Consider the following 17244-nt stretch of genomic DNA (forward strand, 5'->3'; position numbering starts at 1 on the left):
TACCACAAGAAAAATAATACAAACATGAGATCAAAACCTACCTTGGAAATGAAATTCAAGACTGTCAAAGCAAGTTCATTAAAATGAAAACACTACATTAACATATATAATACTACATACAACATTAAAATGTATGGAAGATGAATAATTTTTTCCTGGCACTTTCTTTAATAAGAATACACAAGACCTATATTTCCCCCTATTAATTACAGAAACGACAACTGCAACACCAGTGACAACTGTATGTGTGAAGAAAGTATGTGCATGGTCAGAATGGTATGACAGCACACAGCCTGAAGACAAAGAGGACAGTGGAGATTATGAAACACTTGAAAATCTCACAGCTAAAGGCTACACTGTGTGTGAAAACCCAAATGATGTTCAATGCAGAGCCAAAAACCAACCAGATACAGAAATACACAATCTTAACCAAACAGTACAGTGTAATCAAAGCAGAGGATTAATATGCAATAACAAAGACCAACAAAATAAGTCCTGCTATAATTATGAAATCAGAATATCGTGCTGCAGCTACAAACCATGTTCAGAAATACAAACTACAACACTAAGAACCACACAAGAATTCACAAAAACTACTGCTGTAAAAACAACATCACTTACAATAAATACGAAGACAAAACAAACACGAGGCACTGAAGCGCAAAAAACCGAACTACCTAAAACGTCACAAGAACACGGAGAAAGCACAACTCATCTGACGGAAACCTCAGGTACAGAAAGCACATCACAAGTCTCAACAATAGGTTACCAGACCATGCCAAACACATCAGAAATCACCAGTGTGGGAATCCAGGAAAAAGCATCACCCACTATTGCCACCATGGTTGTCACCAGTAACACTACCTCGCCAACACAAGGCACAACCGCCATCACAACCACCGGCAGGCCCAGCACCACCAAGACCTCTCCATCTCTAACAGAAAGCACAACCACCATCATCACACCCACTCCAACAGCACCCACCTCACCCAGGAGCACTACCAGCACCTCCAGGACCACCACACCAACCACCACAACGTCCAAAGCCACATCTCTGCATGCAAGCACCTCCTCTCTGAAAATGCAGACTCCAACATCACCCGCTACCGCCACCAGCCTCTCCCAGCCAGCAAGGACAACCACTACTGCCACCACGGCGGTCCCCAGTAACTCTACCCCGCCAACACGAGGCACAACCGCCATCACAACCACCAGCAGGGCCAGCACCACCAAGACCTCTCCATCTCTAACAGAAAGCACAACCACCATCATCACACCCACTCCAACAGCACCCACCTCACCCAGGAGCACTACCAGCACCTCCAGGACCACCACACCAACCACCACAACGTCCAAAGCCACGTCTGTGCATGCAGGCACCTCCTCTCTGCTAACGCAGACTCCAACATCACCCGCTACCGCCACCAGCCTCTCCCAGCCAGCAAGGACAACCACTACTGCCACCACGGCGGTCCCCAGTAACACTACCCCGCCAACACAAGGCACAACCGCCATCACAACCACCAGCAGGGCCAGCACCACCAAGACCTCTCCATCTCTAACAGGAGGCACAACCACCATCATCACACCCACTCCAACAGCATCCACCTCACCAACCACCTTCACTGCTAGCACCTCCAAGACCACAAGCATCTGCCCGCAGCACTGTGCCTGGACACAGTGGTTTGACTTGGATTCCCCTAGCCCCGGTAGCCAAAATGGAGACATAGAGACGTTTGCAAAAATCCGAGCTGCTGGGTATGCACTGTGCGACGAGCCGCAAGGCATCATGTGCCGTGCTAAAGATTACCCTAATAGGAGTCTGGACAAACTGGGACAGAAATTTGAGTGCAGCCTTGACACTGGGCTTGTGTGCAGAAATAAGGATCAGATCAAAAAGTACCCCATGTGCTTTGACTATGAGATCAAGGTGCTGTGTTGTGACCGTAACCACTGCGAGACAACATCAGAAACAACAGGCACCACTGCAGGCTTCTCCACCACACTTGCTCTTGCAGAATCCTCCACCATAAACACCAAAACTCCTGCACCACCAACTACTACCTCCACACTCCCACAGACAGCAAGGACAACCGCTACTGCCACCACGGTTGTCCCCAGTAACACCACCCCGCCAATACGAGGCACGACCGTCATCAGAACCACCAGCAGGCCCAGCACCACCAAGACCTCTCCATCTCTAACAGAAAGCACAACCACCATCATCACACCCACTCCAACAGCACCCACCTCACCCAGGAGCACTACCAGCACCTCCAGGACCACCACACCAACCACCACAACGTCCAAAGCCACGTCTGTGCATGCAGGCACCTCCTCTCTGCTAACGCAGACTCCAACATCACCCGCTACCGCCACCAGCCTCTCCCAGCCAGCAAGGACAACCACTACTGCCACCACGGCGGTCCCCAGTAACTCTACCCCGCCAACACGAGGCACAACCGCCATCACAACCACCAGCAGGGCCAGCACCACCAAGACCTCTCCATCTCTAACAGAAAGCACAACCACCATCATCACACCCACTCCAACAGCACCCACCTCACCCAGGAGCACTACCAGCACCTCCAGGACCACCACACCAACCACCACAACGTCCAAAGCCACGTCTGTGCATGCAGGCACCTCCTCTCTGCTAACGCAGACTCCAACATCACCCGCTACCGCCACCAGCCTCTCCCAGCCAGCAAGGACAACCACTACTGCCACCACGGCGGTCCCCAGTAACTCTACCCTGCCAACACGAGGCACAACCGCCATCACAACCACCAGCAGGGCCAGCACCACCAAGACCTCTCCATCTCTAACAGAAAGCACAACCACCATCATCACACCCACTCCAACAGCACCCACCTCACCCAGGAGCACTACCAGCACCTCCAGGACCACCACACCAACCACCACAACGTCCAAAGCCACGTCTGTGCATGCAAGCACCTCCTCTCTGCTAACGCAGACTCCAACATCACCCGCTACCGCCACCAGCCTCTCCCAGCCAGCAAGGACAACCACTACTGCCACCACGGCGGTCCCCAGTAACACTACCCCGCCAACACAAGGCACAACCGCCATCACAACCACCAGCAGGGCCAGCACCACCAAGACCTCTCCATCTCTAACAGGAGGCACAACCACCATCATCACACCCACTCCAACAGCATCCACCTCACCAACCACCTTCACTGCTAGCACCTCCAAGACCACAAGCATCTGCCCGCAGCACTGTGCCTGGACACAGTGGTTTGACTTGGATTCCCCTAGCCCCGGTAGCCAAAATGGAGACATAGAGACGTTTGCAAAAATCCGAGCTGCTGGGTATGCACTGTGCGACGAGCCGCAAGGCATCATGTGCCGTGCTAAAGATTACCCTAATAGGAGTCTGGACAAACTGGGACAGAAATTTGAGTGCAGCCTTGACACTGGGCTTGTGTGCAGAAATAAGGATCAGATCAAAAAGTACCCCATGTGCTTTGACTATGAGATCAAGGTGCTGTGTTGTGACCGTAACCACTGCGAGACAACATCAGAAACAACAGGCACCACTGCAGGCTTCTCCACCACACTTGCTCTTGCAGAATCCTCCACCATAAACACCAAAACTCCTGCACCACCAACTACTACCTCCACACTCCCACAGACAGCAAGGACAACCACTACTGCCACCACGGCGGTCCCCAGTAACACCACCCCGCCAATACGAGGCACGACCGTCATCAGAACCACCAGCAGGCCCAGCACCACCAAGACCTCTCCATCTCTAACAGAAAGCACAACCACCATCATCACACCCACTCCAACAGCACCCACCTCACCCAGGAGCACTACCAGCACCTCCAGGACCACCACACCAACCACCACAACGTCCAAAGCCACGTCTGTGCATGCAGGCACCTCCTCTCTGCTAACGCAGACTCCAACATCACCCGCTACCGCCACCAGCCTCTCCCAGCCAGCAAGGACAACCACTACTGCCACCACGGCGGTCCCCAGTAACACTACCCCGCCAACACGAGGCACAACCGCCATCACAACCACCAGCAGGCCCAGCACCACCAAGACCTCTCCATCTCTAACAGAAAGCACAACCACCATCATCACACCCACTCCAACAGCACCCACCTCACCCAGGAGCACTACCAGCACCTCCAGGACCACCACACCAACCACCACAACGTCCAAAGCCACGTCTGTGCATGCAAGCACCTCCTCTCTGCTAACGCAGACTCCAACATCACCCGCTACCGCCACCAGCCTCTCCCAGCCAGCAAGGACAACCACTACTGCCACCACGGCGGTCCCCAGTAACACTACCCCGCCAACACAAGGCACAACCGCCATCACAACCACCAGCAGGGCCAGCACCACCAAGACCTCTCCATCTCTAACAGGAGGCACAACCACCATCATCACACCCACTCCAACAGCATCCACCTCACCAACCACCTTCACTGCTAGCACCTCCAAGACCACAAGCATCTGCCCGCAGCACTGTGCCTGGACACAGTGGTTTGACTTGGATTCCCCTAGCCCCGGTAGCCAAAATGGAGACATAGAGACGTTTGCAAAAATCCGAGCTGCTGGGTATGCACTGTGCGACGAGCCGCAAGGCATCATGTGCCGTGCTAAAGATTACCCTAATAGGAGTCTGGACAAACTGGGACAGAAATTTGAGTGCAGCCTTGACACTGGGCTTGTGTGCAGAAATAAGGATCAGATCAAAAAGTACCCCATGTGCTTTGACTATGAGATCAAGGTGCTGTGTTGTGACCGTAACCACTGCGAGACAACATCAGAAACAACAGGCACCACTGCAGGCTTCTCCACCACACTTGCTCTTGCAGAATCCTCCACCATAAACACCAAAACTCCTGCACCACCAACTACTACCTCCACACTCCCACAGACAGCAAGGACAACCACTACTGCCACCACGGCGGTCCCCAGTAACACCACCCCGCCAATACGAGGCACGACCGTCATCAGAACCACCAGCAGGCCCAGCACCACCAAGACCTCTCCATCTCTAACAGAAAGCACAACCACCATCATCACACCCACTCCAACAGCACCCACCTCACCCAGGAGCACTACCAGCACCTCCAGGACCACCACACCAACCACCACAACGTCCAAAGCCACGTCTGTGCATGCAGGCACCTCCTCTCTGCTAACGCAGACTCCAACATCACCCGCTACCGCCACCAGCCTCTCCCAGCCAGCAAGGACAACCACTACTGCCACCACGGCGGTCCCCAGTAACACTACCCCGCCAACACGAGGCACAACCGCCATCACAACCACCAGCAGGCCCAGCACCACCAAGACCTCTCCATCTCTAACAGAAAGCACAACCACCATCATCACACCCACTCCAACAGCACCCACCTCACCCAGGAGCACTACCAGCACCTCCAGGACCACCACACCAACCACCACAACGTCCAAAGCCACGTCTCTGCATGCAAGCACCTCCTCTCTGAAAATGCAGACTCCAACATCACCCGCTACCGCCACCAGCCTCTCCCAGCCAGCAAGGACAACCACTACTGCCACCACGGCGGTCCCCAGTAACACTACCCCGCCAACACAAGGCACAACCGCCATCACAACCACCAGCAGGGCCAGCACCACCAAGACCTCTCCATCTCTAACAGGAGGCACAACCACCATCATCACACCCACTCCAACAGCATCCACCTCACCAACCACCTTCACTGCTAGCACCTCCAAGACCACAAGCATCTGCCCGCAGCACTGTGCCTGGACACAGTGGTTTGACTTGGATTCCCCTAGCCCCGGTAGCCAAAATGGAGACATAGAGACGTTTGCAAAAATCCGAGCTGCTGGGTATGCACTGTGCGACGAGCCGCAAGGCATCATGTGCCGTGCTAAAGATTACCCTAATAGGAGTCTGGACAAACTGGGACAGAAATTTGAGTGCAGCCTTGACACTGGGCTTGTGTGCAGAAATAAGGATCAGATCAAAAAGTACCCCATGTGCTTTGACTATGAGATCAAGGTGCTGTGTTGTGACCGTAACCACTGCGAGACAACATCAGAAACAACAGGCACCACTGCAGGCTTCTCCACCACACTTGCTCTTGCAGAATCCTCCACCATAAACACCAAAACTCCTGCACCACCAACTACTACCTCCACACTCCCACAGACAGCAAGGACAACCGCTACTGCCACCACGGTTGTCCCCAGTAACACCACCCCGCCAATACGAGGCACGACCGTCATCAGAACCACCAGCAGGCCCAGCACCACCAAGACCTCTCCATCTCTAACAGAAAGCACAACCACCATCATCACACCCACTCCAACAGCACCCACCTCACCCAGGAGCACTACCAGCACCTCCAGGACCACCACACCAACCACCACAACGTCCAAAGCCACGTCTGTGCATGCAGGCACCTCCTCTCTGCTAACGCAGACTCCAACATCACCCGCTACCGCCACCAGCCTCTCCCAGCCAGCAAGGACAACCACTACTGCCACCACGGCGGTCCCCAGTAACTCTACCCCGCCAACACGAGGCACAACCGCCATCACAACCACCAGCAGGGCCAGCACCACCAAGACCTCTCCATCTCTAACAGAAAGCACAACCACCATCATCACACCCACTCCAACAGCACCCACCTCACCCAGGAGCACTACCAGCACCTCCAGGACCACCACACCAACCACCACAACGTCCAAAGCCACGTCTGTGCATGCAGGCACCTCCTCTCTGCTAACGCAGACTCCAACATCACCCGCTACCGCCACCAGCCTCTCCCAGCCAGCAAGGACAACCACTACTGCCACCACGGCGGTCCCCAGTAACTCTACCCTGCCAACACGAGGCACAACCGCCATCACAACCACCAGCAGGGCCAGCACCACCAAGACCTCTCCATCTCTAACAGAAAGCACAACCACCATCATCACACCCACTCCAACAGCACCCACCTCACCCAGGAGCACTACCAGCACCTCCAGGACCACCACACCAACCACCACAACGTCCAAAGCCACGTCTGTGCATGCAAGCACCTCCTCTCTGCTAACGCAGACTCCAACATCACCCGCTACCGCCACCAGCCTCTCCCAGCCAGCAAGGACAACCACTACTGCCACCACGGCGGTCCCCAGTAACACTACCCCGCCAATACGAGGCACAACCGCCATCACAACCACCAGCAGGGCCAGCACCACCAAGACCTCTCCATCTCTAACAGGAGGCACAACCACCATCATCACACCCACTCCAACAGCATCCACCTCACCAACCACCTTCACTGCTAGCACCTCCAAGACCACAAGCATCTGCCCGCAGCACTGTGCCTGGACACAGTGGTTTGACTTGGATTCCCCTAGCCCCGGTAGCCAAAATGGAGACATAGAGACGTTTGCAAAAATCCGAGCTGCTGGGTATGCACTGTGCGACGAGCCGCAAGGCATCATGTGCCGTGCTAAAGATTACCCTAATAGGAGTCTGGACAAACTGGGACAGAAATTTGAGTGCAGCCTTGACACTGGGCTTGTGTGCAGAAATAAGGATCAGATCAAAAAGTACCCCATGTGCTTTGACTATGAGATCAAGGTGCTGTGTTGTGACCGTAACCACTGCGAGACAACATCAGAAACAACAGGCACCACTGCAGGCTTCTCCACCACACTTGCTCTTGCAGAATCCTCCACCATAAACACCAAAACTCCTGCACCACCAACTACTACCTCCACACTCCCACAGACAGCAAGGACAACCGCTACTGCCACCACGGTTGTCCCCAGTAACACCACCCCGCCAATACGAGGCACGACCGTCATCAGAACCACCAGCAGGCCCAGCACCACCAAGACCTCTCCATCTCTAACAGAAAGCACAACCACCATCATCACACCCACTCCAACAGCACCCACCTCACCCAGGAGCACTACCAGCACCTCCAGGACCACCACACCAACCACCACAACGTCCAAAGCCACGTCTGTGCATGCAGGCACCTCCTCTCTGCTAACGCAGACTCCAACATCACCCGCTACCGCCACCAGCCTCTCCCAGCCAGCAAGGACAACCACTACTGCCACCACGGCGGTCCCCAGTAACACTACCCCGCCAACACAAGGCACAACCGCCATCACAACCACCAGCAGGCTCAGCACCACCAAGACCTCTCCATCTCTAACAGAAAGCACAACCACCATCATCACACCCACTCCAACAGCACCCACCTCACCCAGGAGCACTACCAGCACCTCCAGGACCACCACACCAACCACCACAACGTCCAAAGCCACGTCTGTGCATGCAAGCACCTCCTCTCTGCTAACGCAGACTCCAACATCACCCGCTACCGCCACCAGCCTCTCCCAGCCAGCAAGGACAACCACTACTGCCACCACGGCGGTCCCCAGTAACACTACCCCGCCAACACAAGGCACAACCGCCATCACAACCACCAGCAGGGCCAGCACCACCAAGACCTCTCCATCTCTAACAGGAGGCACAACCACCATCATCACACCCACCCCAACAGTACCCACCTCACCCAGGAGCACTACCAGCACCTCCAGGACTACCACACCAACCACCACAATGTCCAAAGCCACATCTGCACCTGCAGAAAGCTCTACTGTTGCAACCTATGCTCCATTATCTCCTACTACTGCCTCCACTCCAGCCCACTTAGGAATTAGAAGCACCATAATCAGTACAGATATTCTAACTTCTGTTTCCTTAACTGGACAAAGTACTGCCACCATTGTTTTTCCCACAAGTTTGACTACCACAAGCAGCCCAGGTATGTCACTGTCTACCTCTGGAAAGGTTTCAAACAGCTATTTCAGCAGAATATCCTTGCTTTCACTGTCTTCTGTGACTTCTTCTACTATCATGGCTATTTCTTCCAACACATAAACCACTTTTTCATCTGTCTGTCCCTCTGCTAATAGTATCTGTGTTAGACAAGTGTATGAGCGGACCCCATAGATTGATATTTCTTATCAAGGGAGACAGTATTGATCTTGAAACTTTAAAAAACATTAGAGCTACATGTCATAAGATTTGCCAAATCCCAGATGATATTCAGTGTAGAGCTCAAAGATTTCCACAATCTCTACTTAGCAACAGGTCAAATTGTTGAATTTAACAAAAATGTTGGCTTGATTTGCTGGAATGTTGAACAGTCCTCTCCAATATGTTAAAATTATGAGATCAAAATTCTGTGCTGCAAACTTAAGTATGTCTCATGCTTAACAGTAGCTACAACTGGTACGCCACAATCAAGTCATGTTACAGCAAGTACTTCTGCAGCCTTCAGTTCTTCCCCCAGCACACCTGTTATAACAGAAGCAAGTACATATGTTACATCAAGCAGAACAACTCCATGTTTTTGTCATGTGTTCGGTAACCTTTTTTCTCCTGGTAAGTGTCTTATTTTATGGTTATAAAAATTTTCATAGCAATATAAACCCTTAGTACTCTATTCAATTAAATATAACCAGTGAAAATCACGTAAACATAGAACTTTTGATACACGAATACACTTTATATTTTCACAATATTTTCTTGGCTTTTTTACCCTAAGTATATTCATTGGTCTTTTAATTTCTCTTCTGATTTTCCTCTGCAGGGGAAGTGGTATACAACAGAACAGATAAGGCTGGCTGTAATTTTTATGCACTTTGCAGCACGGAATGCGAAATTCAGCCATTCCAGGGGCCATGCTATTCGACAACTCCTTTCACTTCAGGCACCTCAGAAACTACAACACAAGGCACCTCATCCACAGAACATGTATTTTCTTCTGTCTCACCAACCACAGCAACATCCCTCACAACTTCAATAGAAAGAAACTGTACTGATGTCAATCCTCCACGAAAGGTGGTTTGCCCTTGTTATTTTCTAATATACCACCATTGCAAAACCAACCCAATTTCTGTCCTCTAATAGCCAGTTCAAACCAACTTGTATGTACCTCAGTAACAAAGTTGGTCATGTTACAAATGACCTGATGGCGCACAATTCTTCAACCTGGCATTACCAGGCTTTTAAGTAATCTGGCGATGGAAAAGCTCACTAATACCATGGCAGAAACTTTTTTTTAATAAAAGACATTTAAATGTCATAGAAATAAGTAGACCAGCTATGAAAGTGTTAAAATCTCATTCTCCCTACACAGAAGAAAATTCTGTGATTATTCTCAGCTTGCCTGCTCTTAAGGCCTGAAATCATATGCTAAGAAAACTCTAATCTGAACTCCCTACCAATTTTGAGAGTCTATCTCAAGTTGAAACAAAACTACTAGCGTGAGAGAGCACTTAAGAATAAATAATTTACATATTTTCAGCCTGGAGAGAACTGGATAAGTGAATGCCATAAGTGTGTCTGTGACCCCCTCAATGCTACAGTACAATGCCAGCCACTCCCATGCCAAACAGCTCAGACACCGATTTGTGACCCAGAATTTGCTGTTGTGACTGCACTACCACTAGAAGACCCATGTTGTCCTAAATATGAATGCCGTAAGTATTAAAAATACATACATAAAGACCAGGCTACACACTGGTAAGTTACATTTGCACTTCTGTTAATATCTAAGCAAGTTCTTCATGTATCACAATAACAGCAAAACCTTCCTTAAATTATTCTGGCTGAGTGAACATGTATCAATTTTTGGCTAAATATGCATTAGAAGTTTATTTAAAAACAAAATGTTATTTTCAATGAAGTTTGCTGAGAGTATTGGAATGGGTGGGAAAGCAGGATAATACTTTGAACCTTCAAGCGGTCTGTGTAGCTCAACTATCTCTGTATCAGTAATCATAAAGGTTATTAATACATTTTATTTAATGTTATTAATGTAACATTGGAGCACATTAACTTTAGCCTGACTGTAGCTAAACTAAGGTGCATAAACATTAAGAATAAACCAGCAGAAAGCTTAACAGTTAACTACAAAAGCAAGTAACGTGAAGTAATAATACAAAGTTAATTGTAATCAGTAACTGAATTGTCAATGTATGAAAAATAATAATTATACTTACACTGTTGTTGAATGCTCATGAAAATTTAAAAGTCCAACAGTTATATATGTTTACATACATACATAAATTTTTATATACATATATTTTTATACACATACATTTATAGAAAAGAATAAAAAGAAAAAGGTAGCCATAAATAAAGCCTGAAACAGGAAGGTCAAAACAAAGGAACAGCCAATTTGAAGTAGTTCTGTGAAAGACATGAATGCACTCCGCCATGTTGTCAAATTATTTATATTACCACAGTAAGAATACCTTTTTTTCACTCAGAGTCAATCTTCCATGCACACCATGTTCTGAGAGGTCATAAAGAATCAGTAACAAAGGCATCTTTGGAAGTTACTGGACATCTAGGCTTCAAAGTTTAATTTGAAGTGAATCTGATATCAAAAGGGCAAAAAAGGGATTTTTTTCATGCATAGCTTGAGTTTGAAGCCATTCCTCCTCAACTCTTCTAGCTAATTTAAAAAAAGAAACTTTACTTAAACATCCAGCTATACTAAATATGAGGTCTAAGCATGTAGGAGGGATTGAATTCAAGTCTTCCATAATCTCTGTGTTACTAACAAAACTTGATAACATCTTGACTTCTCATGAAGTCTCACAATTTGAGTTTACTCTGGAATTTTTTGTTTGTTTGTTTTTTTCAGGACCAAGGCCTGACTACTGTGTGATTAATGGTACAACGTACAAGGTGAGAATGTTACACTTATAGTGGTATATTGCTGGAATTTAAATGTACACATTTTCTACCACAATAAGCCTTTGAGAAAGTTCTTTTTCCCAGTACATTTTTTTTATCTCTAGCCCTTAACTGGAAGTTGTTTTTTTTTCTAAAGTCAAACCCAAAATTGTCACAGAAGAGTTCCTCAACATGTAGCATAAAATAACAGTGTACCATTTTTAGTGATGTACTTTCTTTTTAAGCACTCTCCCACTTCTGGAATTAATGAATTTTCCAAACGAGCTGATGAATAGCCCAAACTTAACCACTCTTTGAAATAAGCCCAGAGAAACTTCAAAAAGGATAGCTAGGATTTTTGCTTTAATTGATACCTAAATCTTTTGCTAAAATTGGTACTTAGGTCATTTAGTCAAAATTTAAACATTAGCACTGGAGCCTTTGGGGGATACATTTCAGAAAGACTGAAATCTGTGTGTAAATTTGTATCTCTGCTTCTGCATATGTATCCAATTATTTTAATCTCCATTTGTAAATTATAATTGTTTTATAACCACTGAGCATGACTTACAGGGAAAAAAAAAAACTTAAATGGAACACTGAAAAGCTGGTAAAATAATGAGGCACTACAAACCGGTCTTACCTCCATTTTATTAATTTACTTTTGTCTTTTATATTGCTTTATTTAGTTTTCTTCTAATGTGTACTTTGTTGCAAGGCATAAAGCCAAACAACTGTATGTTCGAAGAGAGTTGAACAACTCAGTCACACTTGCATTTCAGCAACCTTAATGGTTCTTAGCAATTCTTTCAACTCTGCCTATGCATTATATAGAAACTGTTGCCGACTGATTTTTTTTTTTCTGTCTTCCAGGTTGGAGCATCAACAGTAACCAATTCATGTATGAACTGTACCTGCACATCTGAGATAGATAAAGCATCTTGGCAAAATATTTGGCATTGTGAAAGAGTTCAATGTGAAAAATCTTGCCCACCGGTGAGTTCAGATTCTCTAGGCTGCCCAGTCAGCCCTCAATTACAGGAAGACTAGAATTCTCCATCACCAATGCAACATACTTTCGTCTCCTTGTGAGTAGGGTCATCAATACGTGACCGAGGATGGAAAGTGCTGTGGGAAATGTAAAAGATCTTGCATCATTCAACTAAGTAACAACACTGTTCACAAGCTCAGTGTAAGTATTCCTTTCATTTTCACATCTCCCTATTAGCCAATACTGGTTAGAACAGCTAAGATTCAACTCATGTCCCTTACTAGTAAAAATCTAATTAATACTGAAATTACTCTGAAAACAATAAACTAGTTTTCTGAATTGATGTATTGGGTTTGCGTGACAAGGTTTTGGTAGCAGGGGGGCTACAGAGGTGGCTTCTGTGAGAAGCTGCTGGAAGCTTCCCCTATGTCCAATGGAGCCAATACCAGCCAGCTCCAAGATGGACCCGCCGCTGGCCAAGGCCAAGACTGTCAGCAACAGTGGTAGTGCCTCTGGGAGAATGTATTTTGGGGGGGGGGGAGAACTGTGCAACTGCAGCCAGAGAAAGGAGTGAGAATGTGAGAGGAACAGCCCTGCAGACCCCCAGGTCAGTGAAGAAGGAGGGGGAGGAGATGCTGCAGTCGCCAGAGCAGAGATTCCCCTGCAGCCCGTGGGGAAGACCATGGTGAGGCAGGCTGTCCTCCTGCAGCCCATGGAAGTCCACAGTGGAGCAGATATCTGCCTGTAGCCCAGGGAGGACCCCACGCTAAAGCAGGTGGATGCCCAAAGAAGGCTGTGACCCTGTGGGAAGCCTGTGCTGGGGCAGGTTTGCTGGCAGGACTTGTGACCCTGTGGAGGACCCACACTGGAGCAGTCTGTTCCTGAAGGACTGCAGCCTGTGGAAGGGAGCCACGCTGGAGCAGTTCATGAAGAACTGCAGCCCATGGGAAGGACTCGGGTTGGAGAAGCTTGTGGAGGACTGTCTCCCATGGGAGGGACCCCACACTGGAGCAGGGGAAGAATGTGAGGAGTCCTGCCCCTGAGGAGGAAGGAGCAACAGAGACAACATGTGAGGAACTGACCACAACCCCCATTCCCCGTCCCCCTGCGCTGCTGGGGGGAGGAGATAGAGAACTCAAGAGTAAAGTTAAGCCCAGGAAGAAGGGATGGGTGGGGGGAAGGTGTTTTTTAAATTTGTGTTTATTTCTCATTATCCTACTCTGTTTTGATTGGTAATGAAATAAACTAATTTCCCCAAGTTGAGTCTGTTTTGCCCATGATGGTAATTGGTGAGTGATCTCTCCCTGTCTTGACCCACAAGCCTTTCATTATATTTTCTCTCCCTCGTCCAGCTGAGGAGGGGAATGATAGCGTGGCTTTGGTGGACACCTGGTGTCCAGCCAGGGTCAAGCCACTACAATTGAACACTTACTTGGAATAACAAATTCTTGATATGTGTGTTTAACTAGCTAATTGTTTCTAATTTGTTGTCTAAGTGTTCAGAACCAGGATTTAAACTTTCAAGCTAGCCACAGTTTGCAAAATTTCACTTTTGCCACTTGAAAGAAGTTCAGAAGCATCTGAGAATCTTTGAAGTGTGAGAACATAATTAGCTCAGACATTTTTGAAGTAATCATACTATACTTTATCACAATGAAAAAAATAATTGTTTGCTTTTCTTATAAAATTTTAGGTTGGTGAAATCCTGCTACTTGATCATTGCAGCCATTACAAATGTGAAATAATTGAAGATCAACTTGTTGCAGTCCAAACTAAAAAAGTATGCCCCGAGTACAACCCAGAAGAGTGTGATCCTGTAAGTTTTAATCAATTCTTCACTGATTGAATGCAGTTTAAAAGAACAAGGGGGAGCAAGGAAGAATACAACAAATCACTTTCACTAAAGTTGCAGGAATGTCTTAAGAATGAAGTTAATCTTGCTGTAACATTAGTAATAAGAAAAGCTTAGTGTTTTTACATGAGGCTACAAGGATTCAAGACTTCTGTGGTGGGGACAGTAAGTCATCCATTGTTTCATTCAGTGTTCATCACAGAGGAGTCTTCTGTCCAGTATCAGTAATGCTAACTCATATTCTTACTCAGATTGTCATCTGTGCATTAATACAAATCCTCCTTTATTTTTGCAAAGGATGAAGCAGACACTACTCCTGATGGCTGCTGCAAAATATGTAAACGTAAGTAATGCTGTGTTCATGTTTTCTGCTTGAAGAGTGCTGTATTCAACTTCTATCTTTGAGTGGATGGAAGGATTCTTCACACACCCCCAATTTTCACTTATTCTATTTATCAAGACCTTGTGGTTCACTATTTATTCAAAAGGAAAAAGAAAATTTGTTTTCCTGATATAGAATACCACAACTCCAACCACCAATGCTCAGACCTCTGCATTATCTTCCAAAGACACTGTACAGCTGAAAACTCCAGAAACATTACACAGTATCCCCACCATCACATACTACAGATTCTCAATAATCAGACATCATGCACTTTGAAATTGTTTTAGCATTCATTTCATTCAGAACTAGAAATCTGAAGTATATGTTTCTCCCCCCCCCCCCCCCCCATCCTCTTTTTATGAAGGGAAAATCTGCAAACCTTACAGCAAAAGAAATGTGATTCGCCACGGTAACTGTGAATCTGCTGAACCTGTTGAGCTGGGATACTGTGAAGGAACTTGTCCGGGCTCCTCAGTGTAAGTTCCAAAAACTTAATTTAGCATCGCTATGGCTTCATTTATACTGGTCTGTCAAGTTAATCAATCACCCAAGGGTACTGAGGGAGCTGGCAGAAGTGCTCACCAAGCCACTTTCAATCATTCGTCAGCAGTCCTGGCTAACCAGGGAGGTCCCAGTTGACTGGAGGTTAGCAAATGTGACACCCATCTATAAGAAGGGCTGGAAGGAGGATCCGGGGAACTACAGGCCTATCAGTCTGACCTCAGTGCCAGGGAAGGTTATGGAGCAGATCACCTTGAGTGCCACCACACGACACGTACACGACAACCAGGTGATCAGGCCCAGTCAGCATGGGTTTGTGAAAGGCAGGTCCTGCTTGACTAACCTCATCTCCTTCTGTGACAAGGTGACCTGCTTAGTGGAGGAGGGAAAGGCTGTGGATGTTGTATCCCCGGACTTTTGGCACCGTTTCCCACGGCATTCTCCTGGAGAAACTGGCTGCTCAAGGCTTGGGCGGGCATACTCTTCACTGGGTAAAAAACTGGCTGGATGGGCAGGCCCAAAGAGTGGTGGAGAGTGGAGTTAAATCCAGTTGGCAGCCGGTCACAAGTGGTGTTCCCCAGGGTTCAGTATTGGGGCCCGTTCTCTTTAAGATCTTTATCAATGATCTGGACGAAGGGATCAGGCACACCCTCAGAAAGTTTGCAGATGACACCAAGCTTGGTGGGAGGGTTGATCTGCTGGAGGGTAGGAAGGCTCGACAGAGGGATCTGGACAGGCTGGATCGATGGGCTGAAACCAACTGTATGAGGTTCAACAAGGTCAAGTGCCGGGTCCTGCACTTGGGTCACAACAACCCCATGCAGCACTACAGGTTTGGGGAAGAGTGGCTGGAAAGCTGCCTGGCAGGAAAGGACCTGGGGGTGCTGGTTGACAGCCGGCTGAATATGAGCCAGCAGTGTGGTGCCTGGGTGGCCAAGAAGGCCAACGGCATCCTGGCCTGTATCAGAAATAGTGTGGCCAGCAGGACTGGGGGAGGGATCATCCCCTTGTACTCAGCACTGGTGAGGCTGCACCTTGAATACTGTGTTCAGTTTTGGCCCCCTCTCTACAGGAAAGACATTGAGGTGCTGGAGCGTGTCCAGAGAAGGGCAACGAAGCTGGTGAAGGGTCTAGAGAACAAGTCCTGTGAGGAGCGGCTGAGGGAACTGGGGTTGTTCAGCCTGGAGAAAAGGAGGCTGAGGGGAGACCTTATCGCTCTCTACAACTACCTGAAGGGGGGTTGCAGCGAGGTGGGGGTCGGTCTCTTTTCCCAAGTAACAAGCGATAGGACAAGAGGAAATGGCCTCAAGTTGCACCAGGGGAGGTTTAGATTGGATATTAGGAAAAATTTCTTCACCAAAAGGGTTATCGAGCATTGGGACAGGCTGCCCAGGGAAGTGGTTGAGTCACCATCCCTGGAGGTATTTCAAAGACGTGTACATGTGGCACTTTAGGGACATGGTTTATCGGTGGACTTGGCAGCGTTAGGTTTATGGTTGGACTCGATCTTAAGGGTCTTTTCCAATCTGCATGATTCTATGATCACAGAATAGCAACAAAGTTAATGTGTTTATAAGATTCCATTAAGTGGAACCAGATTCAATGGAAGCAAGAACAGTTTTGCTACTGAAGAGACAGGTAATTAAAATCACATTCATAAGTGTCTGTGGGAGGGAGGAAGAGAAGATGTAAAAAAACCCACCTCCAAAACAAAAGTCAGCAGGGGGTTTCTGTGTGTTAGTTTTTAATAAGATCTATTTTCTTTTCCT

General features: G+C 48.0%; 1 protein-coding gene across 1 annotated transcript in view; it reads left to right on the forward strand.

Moving 5' to 3' along the window:
• LOC142040580 (uncharacterized) overlaps positions 1-14583 on the forward strand; it is a 51185-nt gene extending 36602 nt beyond the window's left edge. Inside the window, exons 31-37 of the mRNA XM_075048663.1 lie at positions 213-8819; positions 9278-9442; positions 9651-9901; positions 10368-10542; positions 11715-11758; positions 12620-12742; positions 14431-14583. Of these exons, the coding sequence (XP_074904764.1) occupies positions 213-8819; positions 9278-9442; positions 9651-9901; positions 10368-10542; positions 11715-11758; positions 12620-12742; positions 14431-14583 (9518 nt within the window). The remainder of the gene's footprint in view (positions 1-212; positions 8820-9277; positions 9443-9650; positions 9902-10367; positions 10543-11714; positions 11759-12619; positions 12743-14430) is intronic.
• Positions 14584-17244: the final 2661 nt, after the last annotated feature.

This window comes from Buteo buteo, chromosome 16 (assembly GCF_964188355.1).
Source record: "Buteo buteo chromosome 16, bButBut1.hap1.1, whole genome shotgun sequence".
Taxonomy (NCBI): domain Eukaryota; kingdom Metazoa; phylum Chordata; class Aves; order Accipitriformes; family Accipitridae; genus Buteo; species Buteo buteo.